The 18,240-nt window shown below is 45.1% G+C and overlaps 5 protein-coding genes across 5 annotated transcripts; 2 read left to right on the plus strand and 3 right to left on the minus strand.

Moving 5' to 3' along the window:
- Positions 1-3,430: 3,430 nt before the first annotated feature.
- INS49_009172 (uncharacterized protein) lies at positions 3,431-4,746 on the plus strand (the record flags this gene model as incomplete). The annotated part of the gene is made up of 5 exons (XM_043169909.1): positions 3,431-3,577; positions 3,648-3,752; positions 3,826-4,061; positions 4,166-4,300; positions 4,374-4,746. 5 exons carry the CDS (start codon positions 3,431-3,433, stop codon positions 4,744-4,746), a joined length of 996 nt encoding a protein of 331 aa, XP_043027589.1.
- Positions 4,747-5,150: 404 nt separating this feature from the next.
- Positions 5,151-6,886, minus strand: INS49_009173 (uncharacterized protein; the record flags this gene model as incomplete). The annotated part of the gene is made up of 3 exons (XM_043169910.1): positions 5,151-6,179; positions 6,404-6,517; positions 6,584-6,886. The coding sequence occupies 3 exons, from the start codon at positions 6,884-6,886 to the stop codon at positions 5,151-5,153; spliced, it is 1,446 nt and encodes a 481-aa protein (XP_043027590.1).
- A 944-nt stretch (positions 6,887-7,830) lies between these two features.
- On the minus strand, positions 7,831-8,644 carry INS49_009174 (uncharacterized protein; the record flags this gene model as incomplete). The annotated part of the gene is made up of 3 exons (XM_043169911.1): positions 7,831-8,007; positions 8,119-8,291; positions 8,512-8,644. 3 exons carry the CDS (start codon positions 8,642-8,644, stop codon positions 7,831-7,833), a joined length of 483 nt encoding a protein of 160 aa, XP_043027591.1.
- Positions 8,645-12,115: 3,471 nt separating this feature from the next.
- Positions 12,116-13,268, plus strand: INS49_009175 (uncharacterized protein; the record flags this gene model as incomplete). The annotated part of the gene is made up of 5 exons (XM_043169912.1): positions 12,116-12,281; positions 12,335-12,405; positions 12,477-12,697; positions 12,750-13,156; positions 13,234-13,268. 5 exons carry the CDS (start codon positions 12,116-12,118, stop codon positions 13,266-13,268), a joined length of 900 nt encoding a protein of 299 aa, XP_043027592.1.
- A 625-nt stretch (positions 13,269-13,893) lies between these two features.
- Positions 13,894-14,822, minus strand: INS49_009176 (uncharacterized protein; the record flags this gene model as incomplete). Its single annotated transcript, XM_043169913.1, has 3 exons — positions 13,894-13,978; positions 14,043-14,433; positions 14,492-14,822. 3 exons carry the CDS (start codon positions 14,820-14,822, stop codon positions 13,894-13,896), a joined length of 807 nt encoding a protein of 268 aa, XP_043027593.1.
- Positions 14,823-18,240: the final 3,418 nt, after the last annotated feature.

Here is an 18,240-nt window from a genome sequence, read left to right on the forward strand (position 1 = left end):
CACAGAACGTGATTACATGCTCTGTGCACCTAACCAAGATAGATTCAGCAATTCTCCAATGAGAAGATGTTCTAACATCTTGGAAATGATTCTCCTGTGCCATACCTGTTCGTAATGATCTCAATTACAAACCGCCCTTGATTTATCGTTCGGCCCGGCGTTCTCCCGCAGAATTGTCTGCGCCACTTCATCCATACTGCTCTTAACCGGACGAACAAGTTTGAGCTATCCTGTAACAACGTCCGCAGGTCCGTAGATACCATCAATACTGTAAATGTGTCCGCCGGCCGAGATAGCCCCAGTCACTAGCGATGAATACGACCAAGAAGTCTAAAAGTATTCTTGGATCAAAGCTAAGACTAGCTCTGACGGGAGCCGCTCTCCCCCGATCCGAACGAGAACGTGGAGTGCCTGTATAGACTATTTGTATTCTTTGAGTTCTTCTACTAAGCTGGAACGACACTGATTGTCCTAGTGGGACAAGAGACAATGTAGGTTGTGTGGAGTGCCTGTATAGCGAAGAAGAAAATATGTTGCTCAGTTTGCGGTGCCTGTTTGCACAGGCATCGATGTGCGTCACGTACCTGCAAAGCATTCAAAAAGAGTTGCGTTGGACATCTCAGACAGATGATGCAGAGTCTGGGGAAAACATCATTTTCACAACAATGCCCAGAATCTGTAGTTTCTTTCAAGTCCCAACGTTCTATCTGACAATGATCTGTGACTTGATCAGAAGCTGCTATACTTGCACACGACTCCGGTAGTTTATTCACTTGTCTGAGTCCACATGAAGACAGTAAGTTTGCTCGCCAGTCTAAAACTGCACTCCGGCAAAATTTCAGGAGGTGTCGAAATCGGCATGACATGGAATTGCCCAGCAATTGAATCAAAATGTTGTAGGAGAGGGAAAAGAAGAGGGGTGGAGGGAGAAAAAAAGAACAATGGTCATAGTTCCATGTGGACCATCGTGAATCTGCTCCCTGACAGGACTCTGAAGCTGGCCGTTTCCTTTGATTGACGTGCCCTCGTGCTAATCTGCCATCCCATTTGTCGAGATCCAAGTAACATCTGAGGTGTGAGAGGCATGAAAAATTAGTTTCAACAATGCTTTTCTTATTGTCCCCTCAACCGCCCCGTGTTTTTACTGAGCAATTAAATGGACACCCGCCGATCACACGGTAAGCCTTGGGCTTGCTCAATCAAGTAAGAAGACTGGCAGCTGTACTTACGAAGTACTCAAGTCTCGCGTCCTTTGTCTTCCTCTAATCTCACCCAAAACATTACACAGGCGGCTACGCTGATGCAATTCATCCTATCTAAACAGACCTGGAGAAAATTGTCCCAGATGAGGATATCCCGAGATTCTCCTTAGCACGGACACGGAAATTTCTTGTAGCAGAATAGGCCATGATAAGTAGCCTCTATGAAATCGTATTGGTCTAAGAACACATCAAGCCCCAGGCTCCCCAAATCGGGACCCGTCGTCTTATATTTAGGCTTTGCCCAGAGCAAGGGACGCCGGAATCTTTCTAATAATAAATGTGATTAGGATACATTATTTGGAAATAGGAGGAAGTAATCAGTCAACTGTCAGTCCATAGAATAAATGTGAGTGTATCGCGTGTTGTGGATGACGCAGCGTTGCCGGCATCCAGCTCAAGTAGTCATTATTGCATTGGCCGATCTCAACGGATCAACCGGATGTATTAGCGTATACTTCGGCAAGTGTATCTACTAAATTGTTTGTGGGTTTATTAGATACGAAATGATACCAGCTTGGTTTGCGTGTTTCATGAGGCAAGAGCTGTGAAACTCAACCACCTGGCACCAGCAGCTGATTGTAATTACTTGCACAAGTAACGTATTCATAAATCTGTGCTTAGCAAATTCAGGCTTCTCAGAGCTTCGTGTGACGCCTTGGCTAGATCTCATGCTTTTGAGTAAAATGGATCTCACTTAACTCGTCCTAAATGTGAGTCAGACTGATCATCGGAGTGAACGTGAACGGTCGCAAGATCCTCGCAGGTCACGCGATCTGTCTAGACCCTTGTGCTGAAAAGGGGAGTTACCACGAAGTAGGCTGTGCTGGAGCATGTCAAGGTTCAGTTCAAGGTGACCTGTTGTTAGATACGCCTGCAAATTCGCAGACTTTAGCTTCCCGGGCACATATGCATAATCAGAGCCTGTGCACCCATCTGAACAAAATTCTACGTCGCCCAACGGCTCCTCGCATCAGACAGACACATTCTAGCATCAGTCGGCATCTCTCCTCAACAGCCTGACCGTTTCTTGTGCGCAGTGCACGCGTTGTGCCACCCTGACGTTCTATCTTCATTTGCAAGCATCTAGAGCCCTCGGCTTCAGGCTAACCCTGGCTGGTCCTCCAACTATCATACAAGTGACTGGTTACATGATCTGCGCCATCAAACATCCTTCTTTGTGCACGAACTTGTTCTCAGCCGACGGAGGCCATTTTCAGTCTCCATGGCCTTCCTAAATCCGAGGTTCTGAGGATTGTAAGCCTCTGAAGGTTCATCCCATGGTTTACGGCACGGAGTTTACAGAAGATTTATCGTGCTTTTTGACTTTGAAAATGTCACACCATGTGCTTTTTGGCTTTTCGGTGAGATTGTGTGTCAGGTCGGGTCCAAATGTATGTGCGCAGATCGAAGCAAGCAGCGGTCCAGACGAAGCATGTTTTCGATAACCTCGGGGCTGCGGCTGCGATCCCAGAACAAGGCAAGTTCGGAACTTTAATCGGATCCTACCCGAACCGATGCTGGCATCGAACTGCTTCAGGTTGATTACAGTTGCACCGACGTTCCGGGTCATCTCTTCCCCAAATCCTGCCGTGAGCAGGTGGTGCCCTCGCATCCTGCAGCTCGGCAATCCCCTCATTCGTCAGCCCACGCTAGACTTTTTTTGTTTGGTAGCACAATATTCAGACGACGCGTTCGAGTTTCGGAGCTTCACAGTTCAGGGATGTCACTCAGCCATCGGGGATGGCCGGCTCAGTGATACCGTTGGTCAACCTGCCTCGAGGCCCCCCAACCTTCAGGGGCCTCTTCGTTCGTGCGACAGGGCAGCAATATGCAGCTAGAAAGGCTAACAACGCCCATCTCGTACTCATTACTACCTTTGCACCTTTCTCTTGGGCTGCACGAAGGAATACATGTTACACTCCATTGACAAGCTCAATGCAGGAACGGGACGGCGACCCTTGCCGGCTGGACTTTGAGTTCTCGAGGCAAGAACGGCCGTATTCGAAACTGCGCCCTCGTTTGGCCGTGATTTAAATGAGCAGCCCACCCAGTCTTGACCACCGCGTTCTTGGTGCCTGCGCTGCCAATGCTGACCCAATGACCTACGTCACTGTCGGACTCCGCCAGCTTCACTCGTGAACAGTCTTCCACGTCCTCGGTCTTTCTGAATGGCTGACGATAGAGGATATGTCATCATTGCCTTGGTCGGGACGCTACTTCCCTTTGTGGCGGGAATTGTAGCATTGCGGTTCTACACCCGATCATCTCTCGTCAAATCGATCGGGCCTGACGATTGGAGCATACTGGTCGCTCTGGTACGGAGATCCACATGTGCAAGCAGGGACATGATCCAGTGGGCAGTGGCGGGCTGACTTCGGTTCACAGCTTTTCACGGTCGCAACAGGCGTAGACCAGGCTGTTATGACGAGAGTGGGGCTGGGACAGCACGCCTCGACCATCTCACCTGCTTCTTTGGAGAAATACACCTTTGTAAGACAAGTCTTCGCCGACCGCGAGGATACAGGAAAGCCCTGGAGGGTTCACACAGCTGACGGGTGCGCAGACCTTCTATCTCTCCATCGTGTTCTACTATTGCAGCCTAGGATCCATCAAGCTTGCCCTGCTCTTGCAGTATAAGTCGCTGGTCTCCGTGAGATCGAAGACGCTGATACTGGTGGTGACGATATTGATCTCGGCATGGAGCTTGTCACTCATAATAGTGTCTGTTTTCAACTGCTCTCCAGTGTCGGGCTTTTGGAGACATGACATCCCATCCACTTGCATCCCCACTCTGCCACTGTAGGTGTATTGTTCCTGCCAGACGAGTACCCACCCCCCTTCACTCAGCGTTCAAACGGCGCCAAGGGTCAAGCAGTTCGAAGGTCTTGCTGACAATTCAAAAGGTGGTATGTCAATGCGGCGGGAAATATCCTCACGGACCTCATAATATTCTCCCTGCCCATCCCATTCGTGTGGAAATTGGACATGCCGTGTTCGCAACGCTTGTCGCTACTGGGCGTGTTCTGCCTCGGCTTTTTGTGGGTCCTACCTCCTTGTCATCCAGCACTCTTTCGTATTGTGTCCTGTTCGGTGTACTGACCATGATAATAGTACATGTGTCATATCCGTGGTCCGCATCGAGTTCTTGAATCTTGGGAACGACCCTACATACAATAATATAGCGCCCGCAGGATGGTCATTCGGAGAGCTTTGCGCTGGTGTGGTGACGGCTTGTCTACCCACCTTGCGGCCTCTTCTGTTGCGGGTGGTTATACCGAAGCTGGCATCAACGACGGCTTTACTGAGTCGTAAGACACCTCTGCGCAGCAGAAGCTCATCACAGTCAGCGTCAGGAGCCTGTGTGGATGACAGTGGGGTCGCACTGGCGGAAGATGCGTGTGAGATGGCAACGACTGGAAAGGATGAGGAGGAAGGATGCAGTACCCCTGTAACTCAGAAACAGGAGTTCCGAAACGCGATGTAGATGTACTACTAGTAGCAGTTCCTCACTTCAACAGAACGTGTATAATGAAACTTGTGATACCACAGAGCTAGGCCCACAATATCGAGGAAAGATCATGTATGTGTCTGGATCAAGCCCGAAGATGGTGCCTGATGACCATTGCAACACCATGTTGGCTTCTCGTAAACAAATCCCTGTTGGTATCTTCCGGAGATAAGTTGGGGTTATCGAGGGGCGAGCATGGCGGCTCAAGGACGAGTAAGGTCTAGCATATATCCGAGCCGAGAACAAGGCACGTGCCAGAGAGGTCTCGTATCGATTTGTGGAAGTATAATGGTATTGCAATCTAGATTCCTTTGGATGTACCGCGTAATGATCTGGACCTGCAGCAACAAGTCCTGTACTGGCTATTCTCCCTCGTTCAATCAGGACGTATCTGCTTCCTCGTCGGTTTCACCTCGGTTGCCTGGAGCTGCAGTTGACTGTTTCGGTTCCCGTAGCCGCATGCCCCATCCACCACTCCATCCAAGCCACCGTGTTTCGCGTGGACCCCGTGCAAGGCAGACCAAGACAGCAAAACCGAGGAAAGCAAGATTACAGATGCCGCTGGCCTTCCAACCCCCGACTGCGTATAAGCGATTCCCAACAGCGGTTCCAGTGAGCTGCCCCGTAAAACCCGCCAGCATATAACACGTATTGACGCGGTTCCTGGCTTTGGGATTGATATCATTGATTGCAGTCCGATTTGCGATATTGCAACCCTGATTGCCCAGGTCAATAGCGATTGCCTCAATGACAGGTCCGGCAACAGTAAATGTACCAATGAACGTCCCAATAGACACGCCGGTAAGCTCAATACCAATTCCAATTAGGCAGGAATATAGTGGCTGTATCTTGTCGATGACCAGACGGCTATAGACCGGACCCCAGCAGATGATTGCGATGCCTATTAGTGCAAAAAGTCCAATGATCAACGAGCTGTAGTTGAAGGGGGGCGACGACAGCAGGAACGATAGTGTTGTCCAGAAGGAGGTGAAGATGGAGCTATTGACAAAAGTGATGATGCAGACCTGGACCAGCAAAGGCTCCGTGAAGAACATATGCAGAATGCTCCACATCAACTTGAACCAGTTCAGACCACCCGGGTTTTTCGAAGGGTAATCCGGCATGTAAAGGAAAAGGAGGATGAAAATGCACCACTGGGCACCAAATGAGAACCAGTAGACGTTGCGCCAGTCGGTGAAGTTTGCGATGATTCCGGAGAGCAGACGAGCAACCAATATGCCCAGAGCCAGCCCGGACACCACGATGGACAGACAGCTAGCCTTCCTGTTGGCTGGTGCTAGATCCCCGACCAACGGCAGCATCAATTGCGGAGTGACGGTGGTCATACCGCAGATGAATGAAATGGCTGCAAATGATTCGAAACGGGGTGTGAGACACAAGCCGAGCCACTACGCGGGCATCTTGGTTAGCCAAGTCACCAATCTGATGTGTGCTGGGCAAAAGCAGGCTCACCATCAAGGCCGTGAACATGACAAGGCCCAGTATGTACGGTCTCCTGTGGAAGATGTCTCCCAATGGACATAAGAGCAGCAGGCCAGACGCATATCCGGCATTTTTGAAGCGGTCAGCTGTGAGTTTAGAAGTGATTTAAGGGAACTGGCTGTAAACAAACCTGTTGCATAGTTGCTACAGATGAGGCCTTCTCGAAGCTAACATCAAATGTATCTGCAATCTTGAACAAGATTGGCTGGACGTAGTACAAGTTCGCCACGGTGATCGTGCCGGCCTGGGCAATGAGTAAAGTTAACAGCCCATTCGCGTAAGTGGCGTTCGGTACTAAGCGAAGCCTTACCAGAGCAAACAGGAGGTTTAGGGACAGGCTGAATTTAGGCGGCTCATTTGGATCATAACGACAGTTCTTGGGTGCCCATGTCAAGATATGCCTCAGACGGTCGAGAGCAGCTCGACGTCCTTGGGATCGGCTCGACTCATCGGGTGCCGTACCCGGTCCGGAGGCTTCTTGGACGCCTGTATGCTTCTCCGTGTGCAGACCGGGCACGCCTTCACTTTTGAGTCCAAGGGCAGTCGAGTTGGTCCCTGGTGTGGTGTCCGCATCCCTGGTGCTGTCGCACTGCTCAGGTGACTGGATTACCATCTCGACCCCGTTCAGAGAGCCGTCAGTGCGGACTCCGGCTTGCAACGGGTCGCCCTGCTAGTTGCGTATAGACGCTGCCTAGGAGTGTAGAATGTCGGGATTGGGGTGATTTCTGAATAGCTTCAGAGCCAAGTATGACTTTCCGGGGTTGTGTATTTCGTTCCAATCTAGATCAGGATGATAATCCCCGTTGATTTCGGTGCCCGGCATTGAGGGTGACGCCATTCGGCCTTTGAACCGGCGGTCAGGGATCGGACCTCACCGGACGGCAGCATCCGGACTAACTCTTTCCTTTGCCAGGCGCGACATGATCGGCGTTAACGGACTTGGCAAGGCGATAGAGACTTCGGGCCGACCCATGCTGTAGATAATGATTCAACGATCAAGATGACGACGCGACGGCATTTCGGGATGCCGAGCCGGACAATAGCCAACAGCCCTCACACAGTCACGAAATGGGACACACATGAAATGGAGACGAAATGTTACAGAACCCAGACCCAGAATGCCATTGTAAGAATTCTAAATGGCTTCTGAAGTTTTCAGCTAGTCAGGAGAAGCCTGGCAGCCCAATACTGCCTTCCCAGACCCAAATCTCTGATCCAATGTGTATGCATCCACCGAAAAGCCCGAGGCCAATCCACCATGTTTTCTGTGCTTGATGAATAAATGCCAGCAAGGCCAATGCCGATGATCGCAGCAACTGACGGCATACTGTTGTGGGGGAAAGATGAATGAAAGCTAGTAATGACAGGTAAGTAATGCAATAAATGTAGTTGTGGTGGACCTGGTAGGAGTCCGTCAGTAACGGTCGGACACCGTAGGAGTGCGCGGGAGACGGTCCCTGGCAGAATAGGCAAGCAGATAGAGCGTAGGGTTAACAAGAGAGACTTGGTTCAAGGACATCATGGCAGCCGAAAGGGCTCCTCGAGAACTGCACCCGCTCAGATATCGTCGACAATCTCCTCGCTGTTCTCGTCCATGTAGTGGTGTGGCACCGGGTGCCGCTGGCCTTCGCGGGTCCTGGCTACCCTCTCCTCCTCGTCCAGCTCTGTGCCGATCATGAGCTGATCTGGGCGGAGCTTCTCCAGGGCTGCCTCGTTGGCCACGAACTTGTCGTGCTAAGTCTTGTAGTCGGCGACGCCGTCCTCGTTGGTGCTTTTGGTAGACATGGATGATGCGCCTCTGGAAGTTGGCGCGACTCGCTTGGCGCCAATCTGCGTTCGGCTCACTCGACGGCTACGCGGCTGAGGCTCGTCGGTCGTGATTCTCTTCGCAAGGGACTTTCCCTCGCCGTCGTGGATGACCCCATTGTCGACGTTGCTCCAATCAAACGCGTACCGGCAACACTTTAGCACGTGTGCAGCCTTGAGCTTCTTCCACAGCCATTTGTTGCGGCCGGTCTCTCCGATTCGGTAATGAACGAAACAAAGAATTGAGATAAGGTCGGCGAGGTGGATCGGGAGCTTCTGGTTAATGCTTCACTCCATGTTCTCGTAGCATTCTTGCTGGCTAGGCTTGAGCCGCGGGTTGCATGATCGGACCGCGTCGATGCACGGCGTTCGGTATGGCGCGGGGATGGACGCAGGAACCTGGGCTTCCGAGGCCGCTTTATCGAAGCAAACGACGGTCTCGTGCCAGTTGTAGCGGTTCTCTGCGGATGCCTCGAGGAGGTCCAGGGGGGAACAGCTTCTTGCCAACATTGAAATCGAGCAGGACCTGCTTCTCCTTCTTGGAAGGCTCTTCGCGCAGCCGCATGTCGTCCGGCCCAAGCCAGCTGCTGTACGAGACGGCATTGTAGCCATCAAGTGCATTCTAGCCGATCGCGACCATAGGGGGGTGCCAAGGGTCGATCGGTTGCTGTCGTTGACCGTCTGAGTTGGGTGGAGACCGATCCATGGGTAGTTTTCGATTGGTGGTGGTCGAGGCCACCACCCCGAGGCAGTTGTCCGCGCAGAAGGTATCCATGCCTACATCAGAGGTTAGCCCATGGTGGTCATTGTAATGGAAATTGACCATGAGAAGGCTATGCAAAGGGAGAGAGGGAAGTGTTGTATGGAAGGTTATCCCAATCGAAAGAGAAGACGAACCCATGGAAGAGTATCCCAGAGAAGGTTATCCCACAGGAGGTTATCCCACAGGAGGTTATCCCAAAGGAGGGTAACCCACAGGAGACTATCCCACAGGAGACTACCCCAGAGGAGAGTGTCCCAGAGAAGAGTGTCCCAGAGGAGGTAATCCCAGAGGTGGTTACCCCAATGACTCTGGTCCCGATAACGAGAAACTTGCAAAGTTTCTTCAGCCCGTCGTCGGTGAGGGTACCGTCATAGCGGCTCTGCTTGATCTCGTCCCAGTGTAAACCAAACTCCTGAGAATGGTCTGGGTGCTCTCACGAATCTCAATTGCAGGGCGAGCCATCTTGGCAACAGTGTAGGTTGGCAAGCGAAGGAGAGTGGCTCAGGGAGTGGGGTGAGTTGGGTTGGGTGGGCTTGGGTGGTCGGGGTCTGTCAGAGGTCGTAAACAGCCGTCTGAGTCGGTAATTGAACGCTACCGACAGCAAAATGTTAGTGACTGGGGCTTCACGTCTTGAACGCTGGTGAGGTGGAGGGGGAAGGGGGCTGTGTTGGAGCTTGGTTGCTTCGACGGTTGTTGGGGACTTGACAATACCTTGGGAGTGCCATAGAGACTGCTATCACTGGCAAGAACGGTCAGAACGTCAACGCGACACACGCGAGTGAGGTTGACGATGAGAATGGACGAGGGCAAGAGAAAGTAGCGAGATGGTGGTGTATGGAGGGCAAAGGTATGGAGGCAGGGAGAGTTGCGGAAAGAGTTGCGGAAAGAAGCAGAAGATGGCAGAAGGGTGGAGGGAGAGCAAGCGAGAGATCAAGGCAGCCTGACTTCGGACGAGCCACGAAAAGAACTGCACGCACAATTTGTATAGCAGTAACTTTTTCCTGAGTTTTCAGCCAAAGCCAATTCCTTTTGCTAGATGGGATGATTCGAGCAACTGCTGAGCCGTAAAGTACGTAGAAGCATCACACGTACTATCTACCTAGGTACATGACCGTTGCCTCCCCCCTAACTTCAAGCAGTGCACTGGATGGAGGACGGCATACAAAGCCGCGTTTCCCAGGTTTTTGGAGGACACAAAACCCTCCTGGGACTTCTATGAACGTCACCTGTGATGCGGGCTTTACAGCGTTGGATGTGTGACAATATGGCATGGCCGTCTTCAGATGTCTTGTGGTTCTCGCCGGTATTACATTGCAGTGGCGATCGGACAGTGAGTGTGAGGTGCACGTGGAGAAATGCGGCAGTACAAGAGGTACATTCACTATAAATACATGTCGGTACGGCGCTTTTCAGGCTGATCAGGACGGGCTCCACCCGAGTCTTGGAAACGGAAGGCTGTGGTGATGTCCAAAACGGGCCGAAGATCGTCGCAAAAGAATAATTGATGTGAAACCTGCAGGTGTCCTGCAAGTGGTCTAGTGGGCTCAGCTTGGGCTGCCATTGTTCTGCGTGGAAAGGCTGCGTCAAGGTGGAGCCCAGAACCAGTCGAGTGTCTCACTGCTTTCACCGTCAGTTTCACAGCGCTGTCCTGTCATCACGGGCATGATGTACCGAGAGGACATTTCAACGATGCCTATGACATCGAGGTCGAGATATCTTAACCGACGTCTTTAGTTAGTAGGCTTTGGAAAACTGACTCCCTCCTTAACCAACTTGAAACGTAAACGACCGAAAGGTGGTCTTGAATGTTGGTGCTTTGACACTTATTCACGCACCATCGCCGAGAAAGGAAGACGGGATCACCCGTTTCCTGGCTTAGCTTTGAGTTCTATTTCTTTCCTCAGGTTTATTATTGTTCTTTTTCTTTCGCATTTGGGCTGGCATTTCTCTCAGCAAAAAGCAGGTGAGACTTCTCTAATAAACCTCTTATCTTGAGATTACAAATGATATGGAGCTTGTGTTTGTCTTGTTTCAAGTGTTGTAATTTGGACCCAGCAAGCAACTCATGGATGTCAGCTATCATCCGCACACCTGGTGATTTATGTGGAGTAAACATGTTGTTAATTTGACAGGGGCTGTGCAATCGCCCAACAAGTACGTTAACATCTCATTCTTGCAATGTTTCAAATTATCAGTCGGTCCTGAGAGATAGCTGCAAGTATGTTCTGGCGTGTATTATTCCTAAATCAATCATCTATCTGGACATTGCAGACGTTTGTTCTCTCCAGCCGGCTCAGCCCTGGTAGCACTGGCAGGGCTCTTGAATATGTGGCATAATTATGTCAAGTCCACACATAAACCTCTGTTCATGATCCAGGCGATAAGTTTAAGCTAATGTGCCAAACGATACTGGTCCTTGACAGCTTGCGATAACGGAAAGGGTTGCTCTATTTAATCCTGTGCTCTCAGACTTGGTGTGGCTTGTCACCAATGTGGAGTGTGCGAGACCAGGCTCGGCATTCCTCTACCACATTGGTCTCTACATGAGCTCCCACCCCTTTTTTGTACATTGGAGGCGCGAGTTCCACACTGTGAAAGTCGGCCAGCCTCGAGTCTCGCTACCCACTAAATGAGACCGTTCATTTACTTGAATGCCGGATGAGGAAGTAATAAAGAACAAAGTCGCGCCCAGCAAAACCGGATAAATGGGCAAGCCAACACTGTCTCGGCAGTTGGGTAATTGGATGCACGATAAATTATGTGGGGATCAATCCCGCGGTTTGAAGCACCTCAAGACACGGCACTAAAATTATCCCAACTTTGCCAACCCCCAGAGAATGGCCATGATTTGGTTGACTGGAATTAGAAGTAATAGATATGCGGATGGTCCAGCTGCGCCATGGGCGGAAAATGACCTGAAAATGCTGGGCATCGAGATAAGTGATTCGCCATGCCCCTGCGGCTGGATACAAATAGCTGCTCGGTCTCTAGCCAGGTTGCTTCTTTACAGGCCCAAAGCATCTCACTGTCTTCAGAGACTTTCTTTTTGGCTTCAATAAAGCCCTGTATTCAGAGTACCATCCCCGATCGTCAGCCGAGATGAAGTTGTTTTCCCTCGCCCTAGCGCTTGCCGCATCTGCGCCGTCACAGGCGGCGCTTCGTTTTGGATGTGGCACAGTGAGCATCCAACGCCTTGACCCTCTCGTAGAGCCAGGCAAGACCCCATCAGCTCATCTACATCAAATCGTGGGAGGCAATGCCTTCAACGCCACTATGTCTGGCGACATTGGAAACCAAGGAACCTGCACGACCTGCACGTTTTCCGAGGACTTTTCCAACTACTGGACCGCCGTCATGTTCTTTAAGCACCCTACCAATGGGTCTTACAAGCGCGTGCCTATCATGGAGAACGACGCCCTGCCCCCGGGAATCAACGGCGGTATGTTCTTGCGTATGGCGCCTAAGCATCACCATCGGCTAACATCTTGTCAGGGATGACTGTGTACTACACCCAGCAGGACTTCTACTCCAACGGTAACCAGAAGATCACAGCATTCAAACCAGTAAGCGTCTTGCCCCCCCCCCCCCATTCGACTATATCCTCTGTGCTATTTACTGAACACGAGCTCTCCAGGGCTTCCGCATGACGATAGGCAGCCCGACAACAACCACCGCCGGCCAGAGTAACGGTCAGAAGGGTCTGAAATTCGTCTGCCTCCAGAACAAGTCGACCAGGTTCCCTGAGCTCGACACTTTCCCGACGCAGCCGTGCCCTGGCGGAATCATGACCGTTCACCATTTTCCTACGTTTGTGGCCTTTCCTTTGGTTACCCCTGTTTCTTCCTCATTTTCGAGGTATGCAGCCATCGGGGCCTGACACTCAGGCTGACCCAACTCTGTTTCTTAGATGCTGGGATGGCAAGAATCTAGACACCCCAAACCACCAGGATCATATGTACGACACACAGACCGGGGCGTTTCAGCCAGCAGGGCCATGCCCGGCCTCACATCCGGTGCGCATGCCTCAGGTGGCATACGAGACCCTCTGGGACACAGCACAATTCAAGTCGATGTGGCCCAGCGGTACCCCCAACCCATTTGTTCTCAGCTACATGGGAAAGAACGGTAACTTGAATGGCTACGGGACACACGCCGACTACGTCTTTGGATGGAAGGGTGACTCTCTTCAACGTGCCATGGACTCAAACTGCATGTTCCAGGGCTGTGAGAACGGGAACCCTCTCAAGTCACAGAGCGTGGCGCAGATGAACGCTTGCACCGTGAAGAAACAGGTCAATGAGGACATTGATGGCTGTAGGTGTTCCCTGTTATTTCATTCTAACATCAGGAAGCCAAATCAAGACTCCAAGCTGACACCACTGTTCGTCTAGGGCTCCCTGAGCTTCCAGGAATGGGTGGAATGTGATCAGGATCACTTCGGAAAGTGGAAAGGGAGCAGAGGGGTCAATAGACTGGGAAGCAGGCATGTAGGCAAAGGCGACGTAACGAGAAATACCAGGGGCTGTTTGAACGGGACCGTTGAGAATCAGAACACACTCGCTATAGCAAATGTATTAAGGAATTGCGGAAGCAAGCATCCCAACAAGGTGTGTTTAGGATTGCCAGTACAGACATTATTCAAACTGAGCACCCCAGCTATTTTTCAATGACTCAAATCCCCGGTATATTGACCGGGTCTCGCTCTTTAGCCTCGAGGCCGTTGGCCTGATTCACTGGCAGAAGGCGTCTCCAATATGAATATCCTAGCAGCGCCTGTTTGATTCTGGCGGACCTGTTGTGCGTGCGGCATTGAAATCCCTGGTTCGCTCGTCGTATAATTCACTCATTACATGGCTGGACTCAAGTAATATACAGAATATCTTTTAAAGATTCAAGTACGGCTTTAAGTAAGCGCACCGGCTTGCAGTGCTACAATTATTCGTAACCGTAAGTGGGAATACCCCATCCAAGGGTTCCCATCTTAAACTCAGTCCAAGGGTATAATATAATGTCTGCTGATTGGTGCAAGATCCCATTTTCCAAATAGAAAGTTATGCGGAGATGGCCCCAAACACCGTATCCGTGCAGTCTATCAGTGTAGCCTCATCTACTCCCAAAAGAGCCATCTTCTCCATACTGCATCGGGAAAGGTTAGCTTATGAGGCTCACACATGGGACATGGGTATTGGATTACACGTACGCGGCCGCAAAATCAGTGTTCCAAGCATCTTGACTGCCCGCATATTCTTGCCAGTCGGCACTCGTCGCCTCGTCGGTGGCAAGCGACTGATCACTGAATAAAGTTGCAGGCTGGTCGTCGTCGAGAACCTCAGTGTAGAAGGTGGTGCTGTCTAGGCTGCCGGGCGTGGTGTCGAACTCGGTTCCACTGAGGTTTTTGCCGGCGCTGTGGGATCCGACGAGCGCGACAAGCTCGCTGCTTTCGAAGCCCTTGGCCGCGAATTGCGCAATGATCACAGTCGCGTTGCTGCTCGGGGATGGAATCTGTCCAGTGGGGTTGGCTGTTGCGACATCGGTTCGACCGACCTTGACTTGGAGGCTCGGGCTGGGAGGGCAAGCAGCGATTGCAACAGCTGCCAAGTCATTAGTCGACGGCTGATACCATGTGGGTGCTATCTGCTTTTGTCCTACCTCCTGCTACTTGTATCATGTCGGGCGTGCTAACATTGTATTCAGTAGCCTTAGCACCGAGAGTGCTGCATATGTCGACTAGCTGTGAATTCTCTCCGCGAGCAGTGCACTCGTCGCTAAGAATGATGGATCCATCACATGCTCCAGGGAAGCAGTCGTGAAAAGGCAAACGAATGGCGGCTCGGGCGTCGTCAGTGCAGCCATCGTCGCCAGCAAATATCGCGTTCAGGTCGGCCGCAACTGTGCCCCAGACGGACGGACATTGACTCTGGCCGACTACGTGTGAGACCAAGAGCGGAAGTACGAATGCGGGAGCGGATGGAAAATACATGGCGTTCGAAGTATTCTGAAATTTGAAATTGGAAGAGAGAGCAAGTAGAAGGAGTGTCCAAGGAATGGAAGAATTGTGGCATGAATCTCTGGAAATCCGGGTCAATATTAATGTAGGTCAGTGAACAAGGTCTTCAATTAGACAGGATCTTGAGAGCAACTGCCATCACTGAAGAGGCTGAAGAGCCAGGCATCACTACAGGTGAGCACGTAAGCGTCAGATTGACCTTCTGTACCCACGTGTTTCATCCCATGGTCATGATGGTTGAAAGACGCGAATGTGTGGAGACATAGGCGGTAGGACTGTCCGTTCACCTGCAAGAACTAACGCCCAGAACCTCCTACCGTTGCAGACTCACAGGCCACTGTGGTCGGGTCACTTCCGACCTTAGGCGAACACGCAAACGAAAGACACGTCTTCTCAATGGAACGCGGGATTGATATTGCATACGGAGTATAAATGGGACTGAGTCAGTAATACTTGAAGCGTAACCTAGCTACCGGGCTTAATGAGACCAGTCTGGACGCCAGAGCTTGTCCATCATTCTTATCTCCGACCTCTACTTGTTATCTATTTTGTTACGTGTCAGGGGCTCCATTCTCGCGCTATTATACTGCTCCATTTTACTTAAATATATGCGTTCTTGCTTTATTATTCATAAACTAAAATAATTAAACTATTGCTTTATTTATTAATATAGTTTATTAATAAAGTAGTTTTTATTAATAAATATTTTTTTTATTATATTTACTAATTTTTACCAACCTTAATACTTATTTAAGGCAATTAATTTATGTTAATAAAAGTTAGCATTAATTAATATTAACTATATTTAATCCCTTATTTTTTAATTAATTTTATTAATTTAAATTAATTAAGTTTTAATAACGTAGTTTATTAATAAGTGGCGCATATTAGTAAGTAGCGCACTTTTGCAACTTTCGCCAACTTTAATCAACCTTAATACCCACCCAATGTAAACAATTTAATTAAATTTAGCATTAATTAATATTAATTATAATTAAATCCTTATTTTTAATTAATTTCATTAATTTAAAGGCATTAATATAATTATAATGCTAATTTAAATTAATTAACTTTTAATAAAAAATATATATTTAACATTAATTAATGCTAATTATATTATTAAAAATGCAGTTTACTGCGAATTAATAAAATAATTATATTTATATTAATTAATATTAATTAAGCTAAATTTATTATAATATAATTAAAATTTAATTAATTAAACCTTTCTTTATCTTTTTTATAAGTTCTTATATTATACTTAATTTTATTATAATTACCATAGCGTCTTTTAATTAATTCGCTATAAATTAACTTTTTTATTTCATTACTTATTTTATTAGCTAGCTGCTTTACCTTTTATTTCTTTTAAATAAAAGCTTAATATTTCTTAATTATAAATGCTTTTTTAAGCTATATTTAAGTTTTTTTAGCCCTTTAATATTTAATAAATACTATATTAATATCTTAAAGTATATAAATTTACTTACTTATTATAATAAGTAAATATATTATTATTTATGCATCCTTTATTAATTAATTAATAACTTTTATAATTAATATAAAAAAGCTTCCTTAATAAGTAAAAATTTTATTTTTAATAAAACTTAATTATTAAATAATTTATTAAGTATTTAATAATATTTAAAACTTTTATTTTTAAAGAGAAATAAAAAGGGATTATATTAAAGTTTATAAGTAAATATTAAGCTTAGAAATTATAAAATTAAGATTTTAAGAAGAAATTTTAGCTTCTTTAAATATAAACTTAATATTTTTTATTATAAAAGTTTTATTATAAGCTATCTTAAATGCAAGAAAAAACTTAAATTTAATAATATAATTAATAAAGGCTTAAATAAAAAAGTTAATTTTATTACTATATATATATTTTAAAGATAAATATAATATAATATTTAATAATTAAAGTAAGTAAAATAAATATAATAATATATTAATAATAATAATTTTATTATTTTTATAATATTAATTAAACTTAACTAATATATAGTTTTTATAGCTATTTATAATTAATATTTAATAATTAGCATTTCTTTTTAACTTAATATGCTTATTAAAGTATTAAATTTATTTTAAATTAATTTTATTATTTATTTATTTATTAAAAGTAAGCTTAATAATTTAATTATTTAAAAGATTTAACTTTATTGCTTAATTAATAAAATAATAAGCGCTTTAAATAATTATAAATAATAAAATTTATAATTTATTTATATTAATATATTTAATAATAATTACTTATTTTTAATTATTAAATTAAATTAATTTAATCTTTTTATATTTATTAATATATATAATAATTATTAATAAGGTAATTATACTTATTATAAAGCTAATTTTATTAAAATTATAAAAGTTATTATTAATAATTTAATATTTAATTATTATATTATAAAGTAATTTAAATTAATTTTTAATAATCTTTAAATTTTTATAAAGGGCCCTTTAATAATTATAAAGATAATTAAATTTAATTTTAAGGTTAAATTATTAATTTATAAAGCGTTAAGCTTAATGCTTATTAATAAATTTAGCATTTTATAATATTAATAAAAGGTTAGCTATATTTTTTATATTAAAAAGTTATAAGGAAAATCCTTAAATATCTTAATTAATAATATATTAAATAAGAATTTATTTTTTAATTTAATTACGTTTATATATATTAATGCATAATTCTTTATAAAAGTATTATTAATTTATTTTATAATAAAGTATAATTTTAAAAATATTAAAGATTTATATAGCTTTATATAACTTAAAAGGTTTAATATATTTTTCTTAAGAGTTTTTAATTGCTTAAATAGCTAAAAGTATTTTATTTTTTTTTTAAAAAGTTTTAATATTATAATTATTAATTTTTAATGCATTAAATATTTAAATACATAGATAAATAGGAAATTAATATAAAAAATATTAATGCAATTCTTATTAAAAAATAATCCCTTTATTAAAACTTAATTGCTTTTATTTAAGCTATAATTATTTATATTACTTTAAATTAAGTAAATTAATTAAAAATAAGAATTTAATTATAATTAATATTAATTAATGCTAAATTTAATTAAATTATTTGCATTAAATAAGTATTAAGGTTAATTAAAGTTAGCGAAAATTGCAAAAGTACGCCACACTTATTAATATGCGCCACTTATTAGTAAACTACGTTAAAAGAAATATATTTAATATTATTTAATATTAATTAATATTAATTATATTATATAAAAATATAATTTGTTATAAATTAATAAAATAAATATATTTATATTAATTAATATTAATTAAATTTTTACTTTTATTTTAATAAATTTATATATTATTTTTAATTTTATTAGAATTATTATATTATTATTTAATTAATTTACTACAA

This window comes from Diaporthe citri, assembly GCF_014595645.1.
Source record: "Diaporthe citri strain NFHF-8-4 chromosome Unknown scaffold_3, whole genome shotgun sequence".
Taxonomy (NCBI): Eukaryota; Fungi; Ascomycota; class Sordariomycetes; order Diaporthales; family Diaporthaceae; genus Diaporthe; species Diaporthe citri.